The sequence below is a fragment of the Syngnathoides biaculeatus genome, chromosome 15 (assembly GCF_019802595.1).
Source record: "Syngnathoides biaculeatus isolate LvHL_M chromosome 15, ASM1980259v1, whole genome shotgun sequence".
Classification (NCBI taxonomy): Eukaryota; Metazoa; Chordata; class Actinopteri; order Syngnathiformes; family Syngnathidae; genus Syngnathoides; species Syngnathoides biaculeatus.
The window spans coordinates 3,511,890-3,531,773 of NC_084654.1; the positions used below are offsets into that span (position 1 = coordinate 3,511,890).

General features: G+C 41.4%; 1 protein-coding gene across 7 annotated transcripts in view; it reads right to left on the minus strand.

The window, feature by feature from the left end:
* Window positions 1-893: 893 nt before the first annotated feature.
* Window positions 894-19,884, minus strand: part of ccdc88c (coiled-coil domain containing 88C) — a 123,241-nt gene continuing 104,250 nt past the window's right edge. For 3 of the 7 annotated variants that reach the window (XM_061844730.1, XM_061844733.1, XM_061844729.1), the window contains 4 exons: window positions 18,658-18,765; window positions 18,472-18,594; window positions 8,084-8,322; window positions 894-3,858 (listed from right to left, as the gene is read on the minus strand). In XM_061844730.1, coding sequence (XP_061700714.1) covers window positions 3,109-3,858; window positions 8,084-8,322; window positions 18,472-18,594; window positions 18,658-18,765 — 1,220 coding nt within the window. In that variant the 3' untranslated portion in view covers window positions 894-3,108. The remainder of the gene's footprint in view (window positions 3,859-8,083; window positions 8,323-18,471; window positions 18,595-18,657; window positions 18,766-19,884) is intronic. The other 4 variants (XM_061844736.1, XM_061844734.1, XM_061844731.1 and 1 more) reach the window with 3 other exon arrangements.

The window sequence follows — 19,884 nt, forward strand, 5'->3', positions numbered from 1 at the left end:
ATAGAAATGCCAACGCCATTCCTGTATTTAAGACGACCTTATAATGGATCGCCATTCGAACAATGTGGAAAAAGAAATAATGTATCTACATCACTTAAGATACATAAAGTGATCTTTGAACAGACTGGAGAAGCACTGGAAGAAAGAGACCAACATTGTGCCTGCACTAAGGAGAGTGGTTCCAGGTGATTGGGTGTAAGAGACCCGGCCAGGGGTGGTGACGCCACCCCACGGGGAGAAGCAGAGTCTAAAAGTACCAGATAACTAGCAGCACTTTGATGAGGTCCCACCAAGGCGCAGATTGCTGCAGATAAAAAGAAAAAAGGGACAGGGAGGTGGTTTGACCGTGATTGCATGCCATCTGAATATGACTTGAAACAATAGGGTAATACTGACCCAATAACTTCACTCGGTTGTGTGATGTTCTCTTCTCCCAAAAGAGCTTCGGTGTCAGAAGGGGCGTGTTCACCTCCCATAGTAGGGGCCACAGCGTGTTTTCAATGGCGAATCTCCGGTGTGACGTGACGGACAGGAGATGAAGCCAATATGGCGACCACTTGGATGTCCAATGACACTTCTGCAACTTTGCGCATGGATGACGCGCTCTCCACTCATCATTATTTTTTCGTGTAGACATTGAAGTGAATAATGTAATATGTATTTTTCATTTCACTATTTTAGAATGTTTATAGGGATGACACTTGACCTATAAGCCCATCAGAAAAACTAAAACATAAACTGTGATAAAATCCTTCACATCCAACATCAGTGACCTTTGCCATAATGTTCTTAATGTGATATTCAGGTGTCGTAATATTTTTGTCCATGTAATGCAAATACCATAGTCTAAGTTAACATTAGAAACACAAAAGACATTTATCAAGTTGAAAGGTTTTATTGCCAAAAGAGTGAAGTAGAAGTGAAGTTAAGTGAAGTATTCTAGCAGTGTAATAGCCTTTTAACAATAGTTTCATCACAGCAGCTCAGTCAACATTTCTTAATACAGGGAAATACACAGGTATATATTCCAGTTCCAGGAAATGTCTTTGACAATAGCGCCACCCCCACATCTTTCATCCAAAACTGTGAGATCTTTCTCTGGGCGGCAGGGGTGAATTTTGGAAGATAAAAAAAAATAATACAGGGCTGCAATGCAAATAAACTTTCTTTTTAGACAGACAATAGGATAGTAATAATGGCACACAGTTGTGTGCTATTTCAGGCTATTAAAAAATGTGAAAATATTTAATCTATTTTCTTCTGACATCAGGAAAATCCACTAATGAATCAAAATTTTAATTTTATGTATTGCAATTTATAAATAACATCTCCGGTAGAATTACCTGTTTTTTTTCAATAATTGCAGCTCAACTGTGTTTTGGTACAATAAGACAAACTTTAAAAACACATCCCACCATCTCCGGGGTTTGTAACAAGTACAATCACAATCATTTAGCTTGTTGAATCTAGTAATGTGCTTGACACCCCAGACAGCAGAGCAGAAAGAAAGCTTCCTCATTAAATTTTTTTAACAACTCCAGTGTAAACATCTCTTCCTTATCATATTTCTAGTGTTTTTTTTTGTCTCTTTGCTGTCAAAAAGGTGGAAGGTGAGATTTCTATGAACAGACAGCAGTGTAGATATGTGAACAAATCAGCTTGCTTTGCATGACTCATGAACATCACCTCTCACTTTTTTTGTAAACACAAATACCAACCACACAAAAACTCCTCCTTGAGCCGTCATCTTATCTTAGTAGAGGGGTTTGTGTGCCCCAATAATCCTCGCAGCTAAGTTGTCTGGGGCTTCACACCCCTGGCAGGGTCACCCACGGCAAACAGGTACTAGATTAAGGATCAGACAAAGCATGGCTCCATAAACCAATATGATGATTAAAAACAACGGATTTAGGTTTCCCTTGCCCAACTCGGATCAGCGGGGCCCCCCTCTGAGCCGTGCCTGGATGTGGGCCTCGAAGGCGAGCACCTGGTGGGCAGACCATCACGCTGCACAGCCCGAAAGGATAACGTGGGTCCCCCGTCCTTTGGGCTCACTACCTAGATATAGTCAGACTCGACCCCACACACCACATGAGCTCTGGCATCAGTCCACTTGAGAAGGATTGAACTCTGTTCTACTCTAGAGTTGCCCATGGTGAAAGGCGCCGAGGAGGAGTGGGCATACTTATTGCCCCCGACTCAGCACTTGTATGTTGGGGTTCAACCCCATGAATGACACTGACAAATTTAAAGGGTTTGATACCACAGAATTCACAGACTTAACCTGTCACTATTGCAAAATGAATAAGGTTGGTGGCTTGTTTTAACTCCACAGTAGTCCATCAAAATGTAGCCTGAGTGGAACGAGTGCTGACTCAGGTTGTGGATCGTTTAAGTGTTGGATGTTGAGAACCCTTCCGATCTCCTGTTTATTTTCCTGTCCTCACATTACCCATCCCACAGCCCTCTCTCCATTTCTCTTGTTCTCACTGCCTCACTCAATTCTTACACCCATTTCTACAGAATTTCCACCCTCTGTTCGCCTTCTACAGTGTTTGATAAAGATTATACTGAATAGGTTAATTACTTCAGATGCTTCAGGTTAATTAAGTGCACTTAAAGCACTTAGTAGCACAAGGTCTCAATTGATTGGCCCAAGTAAAATAAAACCAATGGAATTATCTAAAAGTCCCTTGTCACAGCACAACTTGGTCACAGCTTTTTTACCTTCTTCATCCCAAGTATTTTCTCGTAGGTCCTGATTGTTTGCTCGATTACAATCTGAGTATCAGCATAGTGACAATGACAGAAGAGCGGGGCAGAGCAATCTGCAATACTGTAATAAGTGTTTCAGTGTGGACCCAAAACAGATGCACCACTCTTTGAAGACACAGTTAAACTTGGGAGCCATTTTAAAAATCTGTCTTTTTTCCCAACTACTGCTAAAGATGAACATCACGTGTGAGGAGAAGATTGAGCACATTTCAAAAACTGGGAAGATATTTATCCCTGATAGTTTAGTCAAACAGAAACCCCACTTTGGTTCAGTATATGGGGTTCCTATTTTTAGACAGGCCCTACAGAATACTTGTTTACTGGCTTCAGTGTTTAGACACAGCCATACTCATACCACACAGTCTGGGGGTCATCGTTGGGGCCTGGGGATGCAGGTGTGCTTTTTGGGTGTTCCGCAGAGCTACATCTCACCCTCTCACTGTCTTTCTTTTGGTGAGCTAAGTCACCTGCGTACTCCTCCCTTAACACCTCTCCGTGTTCCAAGAGATCATTAAGCTCAGCAGCAGGCACAGCCCTCACAGGGATTACCTTGGCAACCTCCCCACGTTGATGGTAAGATGACGAGGGACTGTTATGTGATACAGGTGTCCGTCTTCTATCTCCCTCTCTCTCGACATATCTCTCTGTCTGCAGCGTGAGGGAAGACAAATGGTTAACTGGTGAGTTCAGAATGCTGTTTTCTCTCTGCTGATTGGCTGAGCTGAACAAACGGTGCGGTATTGACCCTCCTTCTTGCCTCTGAATTGCCACATTTGATTGGTTTGGGGACCCATGAAAACTGTCTGGCCCATTAGAGAGGAGCAAATCAGCAGAGGCCAAGCTAAACGTCCTGCTCAGTGACTGGTTGAGTCTCTGGGTTGTAGGTTGCCCAGAGGCTTGGGGTTGACCAACGGGCTGCCGAGAAGATGGTTTGACACTTTGGCCTGGCCTCTGGTTAGATGTATATACAGTGGGTGTGACATAGCTGGTGGGGGTGAGCTGATCTCTGCTGGTGGGACCTGAGAATGCTGAACTTCTGGTGAAGTATTCAGTCATTAAGTCCTCTCTGCTGCAAGTCGAAACCTAACCAAGAACAAAGACATTTAGTTTCAGTTCACGAAGCAAAGATAATTTATGTATGAAATGGAATTCATGTAAAAGGTAATTCTATGTGGAATATATGAAACATTTAAAAATAAAAAATAACATACAGGTGAAAAGTGTTTAAAAAAAAGAGAGAGAACAACATACAGTGCGAGAAATATTTAAAAGTGGAAATGCTCCAAAATACTCAATTCATAAGCATGAAAAAATACCTGAACTTAAAAACATTCACACTTGGGGCTGACTCCACCTATGTTGGTTTCTTATTCCAATTGTGTACAGCATAGCACCTAAAAGCTGCTTCACCATGTTTGCTATGTACTCTATGCTCCACAAAGGGAACTGTCTCCGCATATCTCAGCGCTCTCCAGTGTATATTTTGTTGGCATGTCTGTTCAGGACCTAAACATTTTGTGATTTAGGGACTGGTAATAGAAATTAAAAGTTAAATCTAAAGCTGATGGGAGCCAGTTTAAATACTTTACAATTTGAGCAATATAGTCTGACCTATTTATCCTCGTCCAATCTGAGCTGCAGCAATCTGAATAAGATGCATTTGTTTATGCTCTTTTGGCAGAGATCAGTCAAGAGCTAAACTGTCAAATCTACTTGCAATAAAAGCATAGATGTGCTTCTCCTGGTCCGGTTGGCAAGTGCAAGTCTTCACTCTGGATGCTCTTTAGCTTGTAAAAGTCAAATCTGGATCTACCACCACACCATGGTTTCTGATATGGTCTTAGATTTTTAAAGAGTGACTCTACGTATTTACTAAGAATGCTCTTTACTTCCAAAAAACAATTACCTTGGTTTTGTAGTGGTTAAATTGAAGGAATTTTGGTTCATCAAGTTATTTGTTTTAGACAGTAACATCAGAAGACACTGCAAAATATAATTGTGTCATCTGCAATTGTTACGATAGTCAACATTATGGTTCTGAAGAATTCGACCCAAGTTCAGTCACGGTAAAGATATTTTCATCTGAGTGTTCATGTGGAAAAAATGCATTAAATCACATTAACTTGGGTGAACAGTGAAGTGATTCAATGGTTTAAAAAAACAAACAAACAAATAAATAAATAAATAAATGTGATTGATAGACTTAAAAGAACAAAAGAAAAACCTTTAACGCAATGAAGGTGATCAAGCATTCATTCCATTCTTTAATTAGATCACGGAACCACTAACCAGTCATCTACCGAGCCGCAGTTGAATAATATAATGATATCCAATACAAAAGCTGCATCCAATTATCTGCCGGTACTCACTACTCAGTCTTGATACGCAAAAATGAACAATTTCTTTGACAAAAATTCAGACACCATGTAGCTAAACCAGGCAACTACGGGTACAATTATATTATCTGTATGCAAGTATAATTCTACACGATTTGAAACAAAACCACAATGAGCATTACTACATGTTTTGTGGCGTTCCCAGGATGTAGTGTTTAAAGTGCATGTTTTGTGTCAATTATTTCTACTTCACTCTTTTATTTAGTTATATTTTTATTTGTTTTATTATTTGCTAGTTATGCTATTCTGATTACGGGTGTGTGATAATTTTAGTTTCGATGCGACACTGTGAGTGTGAACAGCATCTTGAGTAATGACCTGCCTACCCTGTCAGTGTGTGGGACAATGGAATCTTTTTGTGGTTACATATATAAAATTGAAATTGTTCCTTACTGCCCCGTGCGCGCCATTGTATAATAACTTACATACACATTGAAACACATGCTAGCATGCATGCTAACAATGTGACTGGTGTATTCGGGTGTACAGTACTTCATTGGACTATTCACAGAGGAACACTTACAAATTTAGGGAACTCACCATGCCATAAGGCCAATTTATCAGGCGCCCCTTCTATTTAGGGGAGAATTTACATGTAAGTGTACATTGCAGTCAGGAAAATATGTTATATTTTGGAGAAGAAAAAAAAACAAAAAAACATTTGAGAGCAAAATCCGCGTAAATGCTGGGCCTGCAAACAGTGAACCGCGAATGGGCAGGGGCACTGTATTTCGAAAGCAATTAATGTGATTTTTGGGCAAAGACAAGTGTTATGCTATGGTCAATCACCTGACTGACACTAATTGAGCATACATTTCACTTGAAGACAAAATGCCCCAAACAAGCAGGAACTGAAGAAAGCTGCAGGAGAGTCCTGGAAGAGGGATGAAATCCAGTGTCTGCCAATGTCTATGTATTCCAGATTTCAGGTTGTAATTGACTGCAAAATTTTTTCAACCAATTGTTAAAAAACATTAAGATTGATTAATGATTGTTCATCTGTCGCATTACCTTTGGTCCCCTGAAAAGTGAGGCATACATTGTATACATATTGTTGGAATTCCTACACCGTTCACCTGATTTGGATGAAAATATCTACAAATTAAAGTTGAAATTCTGTAGCTAAGATTAACACCTACTTAGCACCTCCCCAATCAACCAAAACTAAACCTTGCTGTGTTTGTAACGGCAAACTTTTTGATACTTTTCTAATGGATCTTATCTGCATGACTGCAATACGTTTTCAATATCACTTAAGACAGTTCAGTTTAGTAGGATCGTCGCAACAAGGAAGGTATACAACAATGTGATATAATTGGGTCTGCATGGGACAGAGGATAGAGTGGCTGTCCAAAAATCAGAAGCTTCCTCTTCGTTCTCCCAAGATGCGTCAAAGAATTCAATGAATAAGATGGTAAAACACTTTTCCAAGCTGGGATACTATGAGCTAATACAGTATTAATAATAATAATGTTTTTTTTCCATCTATGACCATGGTTCAAGGTTCCAACTACAATACTTGGCCACAAACTTGTGAAAAGCAGCTGACTTGTGATGGATGTTGGGAAAAAAACGTGAACATTTTCAAAACAGCATTAGTGTACATCTGACCTCCATCTATAAGTTTTCTTTTTGTGTATATTACTGATTTGTGTAATGGGTGTAAAGATATATTCATTATAACAAGAGAAGAGGTGGACATAGATCATTTTACACCTGAGATTATGTGAGTCCCGCAATACACATGTCGAGTAAACAATGAGTCTGGGCCCAGGAACAATGAGTCCCAGCAACTTATCATCAAGGAACACAGGTGCAGTAGTCATCCGCTACATCACGGTTCTTGCATTCTGCTCCTGCTGGACTGCAGATTGATTTTTTTTTTTTAAATACTTTTTGTACTATATTTTTGCATTATCCATTATCTGTGCTCTTGCTCAATATATTTACTGTGTTAAGACCTGCCAAGATAGTGACTTTTGTTTTTTTGAATGACATTTTCCTTAAAAACCTTCACGAAAAACAATAGTATTATGAATGGCATTCTTAAAAAATGTGACTGATATATTGATATTTGAGCATAATAAAGAATTGTACACATTTTACAAATTTAGCTCTGTTCATCAAATATATGAGCACAACTGTGTAATATTCTCTCACTTACTAAATAAAAGTAGAGCTGCATTTCAGAATAAGAACAAGTAAATACTTCGGAAACTGCTTCACTTCAGAAAAAAAGTCTGAATTTCCCTTTTTCTCTTTGGGGTGCCAATTTATAATTAATTTAACAAATTTTAATTAAAACGTTTCAAAGGTTGTTTGTGCAGAACCCCCAGCCCTCCACCACCACCCCATAAAGACATTTCAATGAAAATGCAATTTTAATAAGAGCTCCCAGTGGGGAGCTCCTACTAAGAAATGGAGAATATATTCCTAATATTATTTTACTTTGTCTAACATTTTCAAATCTTTCTCCCTCTTTAACTATACTCACACACTCTCTCTTTCTCCTTAGCTCTTTTTGTTCTGCGCATAGTCAAAGATTTCAGTGATTCGTGCCTGCGATGCATATTGTATGATGTTGTGCCATTTAAATAGATGCATCCCGTTTTTTTGCTACGGTGTGGGTCCATTTGGGACTGCATCTGGGTCCACACGTGGTCTTTTATCGAATAACTTGCTAAAGCACTTCAACAACACCACAAATACGTAGATAAGCAATATTTTGTGGCTAAGGAGGGAGATTCACCAGGCTTTATGCGTCCTTGGTCATTTTTGTGCATCTCGGACCCAGGACACGTATCAAACTGAAATTCCTGGGTGTAAACACGTTTGAAAACACACAACAATACCTGTGTAATTTACAGTATGTAGAAAAAACAACAAGTAACATAGATGAACATATTTCTCACCATTTGTGGTGACCTCAGTTTGTTCTCTTGCAGAAACTCCTCTAGTGTCACCAACTCACTTCCAGGAGATGAAGGTCGAGCACTAGTCCTATTCCCACCTCCATGTTGTGGTTGGGCTCGCTGGAGTGTGTGGTCATATGGGAGGGTTGAACTGCGGGACAAGGTCTGCAGTGATTGGCTGAGACCTCTGACATCATCTTTAGACAGGCTGTCTGACCGGAGATGACAGTCGGATGAATCTAATAGATGAAACGTTTGTGAGATCTCTTGCACATCAATCTCATTTAAAAAAAAAAAGAAACAAAAAAATCAACCTCAATCATAAAATACGTGGACAATGTTGTTACGTGTGAAGTTAGAATAAATCCCCATGCTCAAACCAACAAAATATAACAAAGCAGTTGTATTGCGATCAAGACAATTTAATCACACACAACAATACAACACAAAACAATAACTAACACAAAATAGAAGTTCAAAGACCGTTTAGTCTAGCCAAACGACATGTAGTCACAAAAGTCGAATGAATGTTCTAAACAGGCGAATGTTAGGTCAAGTGAATGTCCAAGTGGACGAATGCTCCGGAAGTGTCCCAAAAGACGTTAGGCAGAAGGCACTGTGCCGTCTGTGTACTTGTCCGAAGCAGTGGTGGTCGTCAGAAGTTCCGTCGACCGTCATCCTCGTTCTTAAATCCACTCGTCCACTTCTCAAACATTCCAGACATCTGCATCCGACAATGTAATAGAGTCCCCTTCTCTCAGAACGTAACATAAGATCCGTGTCATAATAACGTAATAAAGTACATAAATAAAAAAAAAGAGAATAATGAATGAATAACTAAAATAAAATAAAATAACGTAAATTTGCACACAATGTTTTTAAATTCTGAAACAAATGTATCTGTCCATTGTCTTGCAGTTAGATGTTGGATTGTGTGGACAGTAGATTTAGAGGGAAGCCCAGACTTCCCTCTCTCCAACCACATTGTTCACCAATTCCAGGAGGATCCATGGCATTCCTGAGACAGCCAAAAGACAGTCTGTCCCAGCATTTCTTGGGTCATCCCGAGGGTCATCTCCCAATGGGACCTGCCTGGAACACCTCAGCAGGGAGGCCTCCAGGAGGCATCCTAATCAGATGCCCGAGCCACCTCATCTAGCTCCTCTTAATACGGAGGCGCAGCAGCTCAACTCTGAGCCCCTTCCGCAAGCCCGAGCTTCTCTCTCTATTTTTAAGGGAAAACCCAGACACCACAGGGAGGGAACTCACTTCGACCGCTTGTATCCGGGATCTTGTTCTTTTAGTCACAACTCACCGTTAATGACCATAGGTGAACGTAGGAACTTAGATTGACGAGTACATCAAGAACTTCACCTTTCAATCTAGCTCCTTCTGCACCAAAATGGACTAATACAGTCCGCATTACCAAAGATGCACTGATCTGCCTGTTGATCTCCTGTTCTATTCTTCCCTCTTTTGTTAACAAGACTCCAAGATACTTGAACTCCTCTACTTGGGTTCTCTGTCACACAGACTTCTATAGGATGGAACTTTGACACTCAGGCTGCAGCTACATTTTGGGTCATTTTGGGAGGAGTCAAGCATTTGTGTTCTTGGCTGATGTGGCTTGGGGGACTAAGCCACATTTCGGGTCTCATTTGAAAAAATCAACCACTTGTATGCTTGGGCGATGTGGTTCAGGGAATTCGCCCACATTTTGGATCACTAAGAGAGGAATCCAGTGGTATCTTGACATCCAAGTTTTATTCGTCCCATGATTGAGCCCTTGCTTCAAGTTGCGCTTCTGTCAAAGGAAATTTTGCCATTTAAATTAATGTAAATACCATGTAAATACCATTGATCAATTCCAACACCCAAAATGCCATCTAATTTTTGACATGTCTTTAATAAGTGTATTTATAAATGACAAATCCAGTGGTACCTCTACTTATGAAATTAATCCATTCCGGAAGTCATTACATAATGTGAATGATTAGAACAGCATTTTACATGTAAATAGGCTAATCTGTTCCAAGACCCTGAATCCCACCCCCCACCTGAAAAAGCATTCAAAGTGCATAAAATAAGGAATAATGAAAATTATGTTCAATACCTTAGGTGTTAGGTGACGATGTGAAGGTGAGTGACAAGCAAAAGGCATCGTGGGGGATGGAGGAGGAGGCAAATGTTGGACAGATGAAAAAACAATCGTACGAATGGATGCACGCACACAACTTAATTCCACTACAGATTCTTGGGGCCCATGGTGAGTAAAGATGAACAAAATTGCAAAAAAACAAAAAACAAAACCAAAAAAAAAAAACAGCAAAAAGTTGTACTTTTTTAATGTGCACTAGCTTGTGACAGTGTGTGACAGTGCTAGCATTATTTGGTGACAGTTGAGTGCCCAAGGGAAATGAAAAACATAATGAGTAAAGAATGACGTCTCTCCTAGCCAACTGGATGCCAGGAAGATGGTACGGCGAGAGCCAATGGGACAGCAGCTTTATCGCGCCACACAAACCAAGATGCAGGATGTTTACGCTCGGTGGAATTTGGGGGCTGCGAATCCAGCGCCCATTTTTTCCTTTCATGTCATGAATTTTCCTTCATAACTAGAAAATATTCTTTTAATGAAGTGGTTCATAAGCTGAATTTTTCGTTACTAAAGACGTTCGTAAGTAGAGGAACGAGTGTATTGCATAAAAACATAGAAGAGAAGAAAGAAAGAAAGAAAGGAAATGCTTTTATAAAGTGTACTTACCTTGGCGATGAGATGACTTTTGGTAACAGAAGATACTGGTGGAGGTGGAGGGTGGAGAAGCCATATGGAGGATTGTTGTGGGGGAGGTGGGTTCTCAGTCACTTTCGCTCACTGACTCTTTACACTGTTTCTTAACCTAACTGTAAAAACTATGCTTTTCTTTCGTCTTTGGTTAATCTGTATCATTTCACTTATCTACACTCTTAATGCTAGTGTAGACTTAATGAATTAACTTAATTGCTTCTGTAATTTTTTTCCCAGCTTTTCTTGATTATCTTTGGGTCTTTTTTCTTGCACATTTTTTGCTTTTTACCAACTGATTCTTCTGTCAACAGAGGGGAGTTTCAAAAAGCACCTCTCCAAAGAGGTTTGTTTCTTTTTCTTTTTGACTGTTTCTGAAATGTGTAAGGCACGTGTCATTACATAGCCCCATTGCATGACCAGTTGCAACTTTTTCTAGATGTTTCTTCACCACAAGGTCCAAAACTTTCCCCACCATTGCTAACACATTCTTGATGTCGGTGGTCGAGATAACCTACTCCTGTTTCCTCGTCAGAACCTCCACTCCACACCTCTTATCCTACTGCTTCTGTTGTTTTTTTTAATACCTCAGTTGTCAGCTCCTCCTCAGCCCTATGACTTCGAAATAATTTTCACCCTCTTGGCTGGTGTTATCGACTTGGAGTCATTCTGCTTGAGAATTGTACATATTGTAATATAGTGTCTGTAACTATGAGTGTACCCCTTTAAGAGCGGCATGGAGGGCGTAATGGGGACGAGGGATGAGAGTGAGTGTGGCCGTTGTTAGAGAGTTTGGTGTATGCTACCAAAGTGTTGAATAAAAAGCGATTAAACCCCAGTAGTTTTCCTCATATCATTTTACCTATGGCATTACAATATGGTCGCTGTACAACATTCATACCTCTTTGGCAAGTCGCTCCCTCATACACCCTGTTCATGTTTTTCTTCCATTTTGAGCTTTAATTCCATAATATCACAGTCTTATTCTTCTCATCTTTTCCTTAAGACTTGCTTTCTTGGGCCCCATGGTTGAAAAGACAAGTACTACATGCAAAATAATATAACGTGAGAGCAGCTACACACAGAGATGGAACAGAGACAAGGTGCACACATGAAAGACAGTGAAGCTCACAAAGTTGAGCAGAACATGTGCATTTCAGCATCTTAAGGATCGCGGCGCCATCTACCGAAGTCATTCATATTTCAAATCTTAGCTTGCAAGACAAAACAAAAAACTGTCCTGGCTTCGGGTGATATCTCGGAAGACTTATATGTCAAGCTACCATTGTATTCAAACATTTAAATGATTCCTCTCTATCAATCTATAAAATGTAGCAGAGTCACCTGAAATAACCGAGCTAATTTTTAGTCTCAACCCTCCATGATGATTGTTAGCGCTCGGAGCTGGGTAACAAAAGCTGCTGGCTGGGTGTCAAAGTTTGGTGCTGGAAGTTGAAGCTCCCGGGCTGGTGACAGCAGAGGTCAAGGCTGGCCGTCAGAGTCGCAGGTCACATGTCAAAAGCTGCAGCGTGCGTGTCAAAGTTGCGTGCAAGCCTCGAAGCCCCATGTTTGCTACTCCTTAATCATTTTGCAACACAGAGGGGCTTTGCTGGGAGAACTCCCCAGCTACCTCCAGGCCAGGTGATAACACCGCTTCAAGCCGACTGTCAGCGGTCTAAGATCGGTAACAAAAGCTGCAGGGTGGGTCTTAAAATTCCGTGCTGGGAGTCGGAGCTCCAGCGGGGTGACAGAGGAGGTGGAGGCCGTCTGTCAGAGCTCTGAGCTGGATATCCAAGCCTGTGGTAAACTTCTCCCTGCAGAGTGCGCGGTAGGCTGAAGACTGAGAGGGGGGAGGGGGGGTCCTCTAGAACAGAGTGGGGGATGGGCAGATTGATCATTATGTTGAGCTGCTGAGCTCTGATCCGAGTGTTAGAATGATGATAATGCATGTGTATGACAAAGTCATCCAGGATGGTCTTCCTTGATGTGAATGTAGCACCCTCAAGCACCCTGGTGGCCTTCAGTACTGCAGCTGCAGTAAAATACAATTCCCAGAAGTCTGAGCTCCTGAAGCCTTAGAGACCCTTTGCTACTTTTGGGACCCACACAGAAGAATGAAACACTTTTACACTGTCTCAATGGGCCCATGTGGTTGGGGAAGCTTCCACTTCATCTAGTGTGATAATCCAATGTTCAGAGTCTGTACACTGAGAAATAAAAATGTGCAATGTCTGTGTGATGTAACAGGCTAGGCTCCTGTGGGTCCAGCTCAGCCCGAGCTAGCAGCTAGTAGACAAAAGAGAAAAGGAGTGAAAGCCCTCTCCACCCTTCAGCTAGCTGCAACCCTACCCCAAACCGTTCATATTGCAGTAACCAGAACAGGGTACAAAAGGCAGGCCAAGACCAAGGTCGGAGGCTGTCAAGAGGAAGGCCTGGCCACTGCCAAGAGGGGCGTGGCCTGACCACTGCTCTGGGCGGTTCCACCTGTGACACCTGTCACAGCTATTTCACAATCAGACTGTAATTAGACAGGCATTTAACTTTGAGTTTTTGTCACTGGCATTTGCCAATCCATTGAGTATTTTTTACCTCATCCTGGGTTACTCTGCATCTGTGCCATTATAGTCCAGTCATGCTTTTGTTATGCTCTTTAGTTGTCTCATAGTTATCAGACCTTGTTTCTTGTTTTTTGGATCCTGCCTTGGACTGTCTTATCCTGAACAACTATCTTAAAATAAAACCTATTGAACTTTATGCTTTTGCTTGGGAGTCCTGCATTTGGGTCCACCTCTGCTCCGCTGGTTCTTGACAGAGGCACTGAAACCCTACCATGTCATGGGGACAAAGAAAGAGAGCGGTGCTACCAGCAACGAAGGAAAAGGAAAATTGAGTGAACCACAGTGGATGTACAATCCCAAAGAGCACACAAATCAGTGTCTGGAGCATTTTCAGTTCAAGTCGATATGTTTGAGTTTGAAAAGCCCATTCTGAATAGCTGTAAACTCTTGTTTTTGTCACTGAGATTATATTTCTCCAGATTTGTCCCCAAAAATCTTTATCAAGAGAGGTGTTTTCCTCCATTTTGCAATTGGTTAGTGCAGTGATTTTCAACCACTGTACCACGGCACACTAGTGGCGTGAGAAATTATCCAATATCACTTTTTTTTTTAATTAACATTTATTAATAATGTTCTGCAAATATTATGTCATCATCCAGTGTCCGTGCTGTAAAGGCTGGCAGAGTAATGTAATATTTGTCCGTGTGGCAACACGTAGCTGATTGCCTCGTTCTTCCAAGAGAATTAATGATGCACCTGAGACGCCGTGGTGACAGTCATGGAGAAGTTTTTAAAAAGGACAACTGCAAACTCTGAACTGGGCCCTGGACAAGATTCTGACCCGGATGAAGGTCTTAGTATGAGTGGTGGGAAAAAGAAAGCAAAGACGGTGAGCTCAAGGCAATATAGTGAAAGCTATTTTTCGTTTGGATTTACTTTCACCGGGGATGAGACGACACCTATTCCGTTATGCCTGGTGTGTGGCGAGAAGCTATCCAACAGCGCCATGGTGCCAAGCAAGCTTAAACGCCATCTCCAAACGACACACAGTCGCTTCAAAACAAGCCGATAGACTATTTTGTTCGCGTGCGTGTAAACACTGAGAAACAGGCAACGTTTATGAGAAAAACCACAAAGGTAAATGAGAAAGCGCTCAAAGCTAGTTACCTAGTCGCCGAACTTGTTGCTAAATCAAAAAAGCCGCACACTGTGGCAGAGACATTAATACTACCAGCCTGTAAAGCCATTGTCAACGAGATGCTCGGTCCTGATGCGGTTAAAGACATAGCTAAAGTCCCGCTCTCTGATAACACAATTGCCAGGCGTATTGATGACATGTCTACAGACATCGAAAGCCATGTTTTGGAAAAGATACGCATCAGTAGGAAATTTGGGTTGCAAGTTGACGAGTCTACGGATATTAGTGGACATTCTCAGCTCTTGGCCAATGTGCGTTTTGTGGATGGAGATGCCATTAGAGAAACCTTCCTATTTTGCAAGGCACTGTCAGAAAAAACAACTGGAGAGGAAATTTTTCGGGTCACATCGTAATATCTTGATCAGGGAGGACTTACGTGGGAAAACTGCACAAGTGTGTGCACTGATGGAGCTGCAGCCATGGTCGGGCGCACCAAAGCCTTCATGAGTAGAGTGAAGGAAAGAAACCCAGATCTGATTGTTACGCACTGTTTTTTGCACTGTGAGGCCCTCGTTGCTAAGACTTTACCAGCAGAACTGGTTCCTGTGTTGGACGATGTGGTGCGCATAGTGAACTTTGTAAAGACACGACCTCTGAAAAGCCGTATATTCGCATCTCTGTGTGAGGAAATGGGAGCGGAGCATAAAGCCTTATTGCTCCATACGGAGGTCCGTTGGTTGTCGCCCAGTAAGGTCCTGACCCGTGTGTATGAGCTGCGAGAGGAACTTAAAATGTTTCTGACAAATGAGAGGTCTAATTACTCAAATCTGTTTGCAAGTGATGAGTGGTGCGCAAAGCTGGCATACCTGGCTGATATATTTCATCATCTTAATGAACTGAACACAAGGATGCAGGGCCGAAATGAAAACCTGCTTACAAGCACAGATAAAATAAATGGATTCCGTTTAAAGGTGGACCTCTGGCAACAGCATGTGCAACGTGCCAACCTGGAGATGTACTCACTCACAGACAAACGGCAAAGCAACACTGCTGCACTGTCTGAGGTAATAGGTAAACATCAGGAGAAGTTGAGGAGAAGTTGTCATTTTATTTCTCTTCAGCCTCCACTGAATGCTTTGACTGGGTTAGGGACCCATACAGCTCGGCATCAGTTGTTGGAAAGGACATGACTTTACAAGAGCAGGAGGAAGTAACTGAACTGAAACAGGATCGTGGTTTAAAACTAAGATTTGCAGATCTTCCTTTGGACAGTTGTTGGTTGACTGCTGCCAAGGAGTTCCCCATTCTGGCCAACAAAGCTGTTCTGACATTGCTCCAATTTTCCACAACATATCTGTGTGAGCTGAGCTTTTCATGCCTAACTGCTATAAAAACTAAAAACAGACAGAGACTGAGAGCTGTTGAAGAAGAGCTTTGTGTGTGTCTTTCTTCTATTCCTGCCAGGATATCGGCTTTGTGTTCATCTAAACAGGCCCAGGTTTCACACTGACTGAGTATAAATAAATTGAGAAATTATATTGTAATTAAATATACTATACAGTGTCATTTTGGAACATTTTTGGTTAATGGTGTGCCACAGAATTTTTCCAATGTAAAAAATATGCCGTGGCTCAAAAAAGGTTGAAAAACACTGGGTTAGTGTACTGAATTAGTACTTGAGTTTAATTAGTTTTTAATTTTTTTTTATTTTGTGTGAGTAGCTCTATTTTATAAAAAATAAATAGATAAACATAGTTGTGAAGTATTCGCATGTGTTGGGAATCTTGTTCGGATTGCTATGGGTTGTTTTCACATGACGTCACCCGTTGGGCTGCCTCGAACGGCAGCCATTTTAGATCCCTGAGCTCCCGTTACTCATACATAGGCAAGGTGGACGACATTATGTTTCTAACCGCATTTATTGAAGACACGACCGACAACACATCAAGCCCAGACTGATTATTGGGCTACCTGGCATAAACGCTGGACGCAGGACTGTGTAACAAAGGTGCAGTATTGTGCCGTTGATCTTTTACTCTATGTGACAGAAATCATGAAGGAAGAGCACTTACCTGTATGCTGACACAGAAAATGAAAGGCGGTGTAATATTATCTTTTTAATATTGAGGCAAACTCCATTTATTCCATTTGTTTTCAAAAAGTAAAACCTGTATATTAGTTCACCACAAGCAATGTGAAATGTTTATTACTTGTTTATAATTTGAGGACTATGGCAGAAAGACAAAAGAATAAACAAAGCCAGTATTCCACAAAATTCTTGAATCTTTCAAGTGACTAAAAAAAAAAAAAAGATCTTAACTGTAATGTTGGCCTTCTGAAAAGAGTATCGATTAAGCTTGTTAGCTTAGCACGGCGACACATCAGCACGATGGAACGGGATAGCAGCGTCGGGCAATCGTCCACAAAACCAAGTCTCCGTGAAGCACAGAGCCAGAGAACGTCCAAAGTGTTTCGTGGGAACCGTTAGACGTCCCGCTTACGCTGCCGGATTTGTGTACCGGATCGCGAGGCTCTCAAGAGGGCGCGGACTAGTAACTATGAAAAAGCTTCAGCGAATTGGCGAGAGTTGTCGAAAAAAAGTCAGAAGTCAGAAGAAGGCTCTCTGATGGTTAGCAAGTTCTCTCTTGTGTACTTGAGTCCCAAGATGCCCGTTAAACACAAAAACACAAACAGTAACCAAGAGTATTCCGTAGACTTCAACACTGGGTATGCATTAGGCAGAGAGGTTCAATGGCGGCGCGCAGGGGTTCAGCTAAAAATGTGACGTCTGTGAAAACAACCCATTCTAACTTTACACTACTGAAGGAAGTTACAATCTAATTTGAATTTCTTCTTATATGCTTTCATTTGCCATGAATGCATTTTTTTTAATGATGTAGGCGGTCAATCTCACTTTGCAATAATTGATAGTAAGAATCTATCCATCCATTTTCTTTGCCCCTTATCCTCACTAGGGTCAGGGGGAGTGTTGGAGCCTATCCCAGCTGTCAGCGGGCAGGAGGCAGAGTACACCCTGAACTGGTTTCCAGCTAATCGCAGGGCACATGGAGACAAACAGCCGCAATCACACCTAGGGGCAATCTAGAGCGTCGTTAGGATGTGGAAGGAAAACCGGAGTGCCCGGAGAAAACCCACGCAGGCACGGGGAGAACATGCAAACTCCAGATTATAATAATAATAATAATAGTAATAATAATAATATCCATCCATCCATCCATCCATCCATCCATTTTCTTACCCGCTTATCCTCACAAGGGTCACAGGAGTGCTGGAGCCTATCCCAACTGACACCGGGCAGGAGGCAGAGTACACCCTGAACTGGTTGCCAGCCAATCAGAGGCACATAGAGACAAACAGCCACATTCACAAGCACACCTAGGAGCAATTTAGAGGATCCAATTAATGTTGTATGTTTTTGGGATGTGGGAGGAAACCGGAGTGCCTGGAGAAAACCCACGGAGGCATAGGGACAACATGCAAACTCTACACAGGGAGGGCTGTGATTGAATCCGGGTCCTCAGAACTGTGAGGCCAACGCTTTCCAGCTGTGCCACCGTGCCGCAATAATATTAATATATTAATGATAATAATAATATGATAATAATGAATGAATTAACGAATGAGTGAATGAATGAGTGAATGATAATAATTCTTAACTCTGTAAAGTGAAACGTGATGTGACCCCATCTGTGGTGACTGTTGCTTTGGGTGAGTTGTATAACGTTGTGAACCAGTGAATATATAAATCAACGAAGCCCAGTCATTGGCTTCCTGAAAACAGGTCTTGCAAGATTTGATTTTAGTATTTTTACAGAAAATGTACATTAACATAAAAAAACTTTAGCTATATGTTGACCTACTCGAGCTTACTAAAAACTGACAGTACCTTTGCAGTTGACTGGTGAGTTTGAGGTGGACTTGTGGTGGCTAAAATCGTCTGATCCTGGATGACCCATGATGTAGGCACATGGACCAAATATGCTATGAGTGTCTTCATCAAAGAGAGCATCTAAAAAGGAATGGTCATAACTCCAGTCACACTTCAGATGGTAAAGTGGCCCTGGGATGTTACCTTTGGGCCTACAGCTTGCGCTTTGTCCAAGCTGAGTACTGGAGTTGCTTAGGGCCAGTGAAGATGACTGATGGGACGGGGTAGAACACAGAGGTTTGTGGGTAAGTGCTACACCAGGAAAAAAAAAACACAAACACAGAGTTACTCTGGGGAGAAAAAAAACTTTCCTCCCCAGAATTTTCTCAGTGGACCTGGAATGTATACGTGCAGCTTTCAAAGACTCTTTCAGGAACCACAATCTTAATTCCTTATCATAGACATTATGAACATGTCTGTTATTCCAACTTTGTGGAAACATTTTGAGAAGGGAGATTTTTTTTTCCACAATGACTGTGGTCAATTCTACCTCAAGTCAATAAAGCCATGGCTGGCATGGTGGAGTTTGGAGTGGAAGGATGTGACCATATGGATGCTTGGCCTCAAATATATCAGACTCTTCAGTAGTGTTCAAAATAATAGCATTCCAATGTGACTAACGAGATTTATCCACATTTTCAGTCCATTTTTTATTGCCAACAATTTACCAGTAGGTGAACTAGAAAACCAACAAGACCGAGCATTCATTACATACACACCTTTAAGGCTTTGCAATTGGGCAATTTGATGAAAGAGGTGTGTTTAAAAAAAATAGCTGTGTGGCGTTCAATAAGTGAGGTCATCAAGTTTGTGAAAAAGTGGTATGAATCAGGTGGGCCCTATTTAAGGATGAACCCAGCACTTGGTGAACATGCATTTCTCCCTCAAAGCCTGGAGAAAATGGTTCGTTCAACACATTGTTCAGAAGAACAGTGTACTTTGGTTAAAAGTTTGATTGGAGAGGAGAAACCTTACTGCGTATTTATTTTCATTATTTATTGCATACAAGGGATTATGGATCGGTTTGCGTATGTCAAAATACTTGAAAGAGGTTGTGTTGCCTTGTGCGGAAGAGGACATGCCCTTGAAATGGGTGTTTCAACAAGACAATGTGAAAGAGGCCAGCCCAATTCTTGGACTTTAATTCAATTGGGAATTTGTGGGTGACATAAAAAATGCTGTTTCTGAAGCAAAACCAAAACATGTAAATGAATTGTGGAATGTTGTTAAAAGGATTGCGCTTAAAATGGGTCTTGCAACAAAAGAATGACCACAAACACTAGCAAACATGCAAAGTCTTGGTTCCAAACCAACAAAGTTAATGTCAAGGAGTGGCCAGCCCAATCCCCGGACCTTAATCCAATTGAGAAT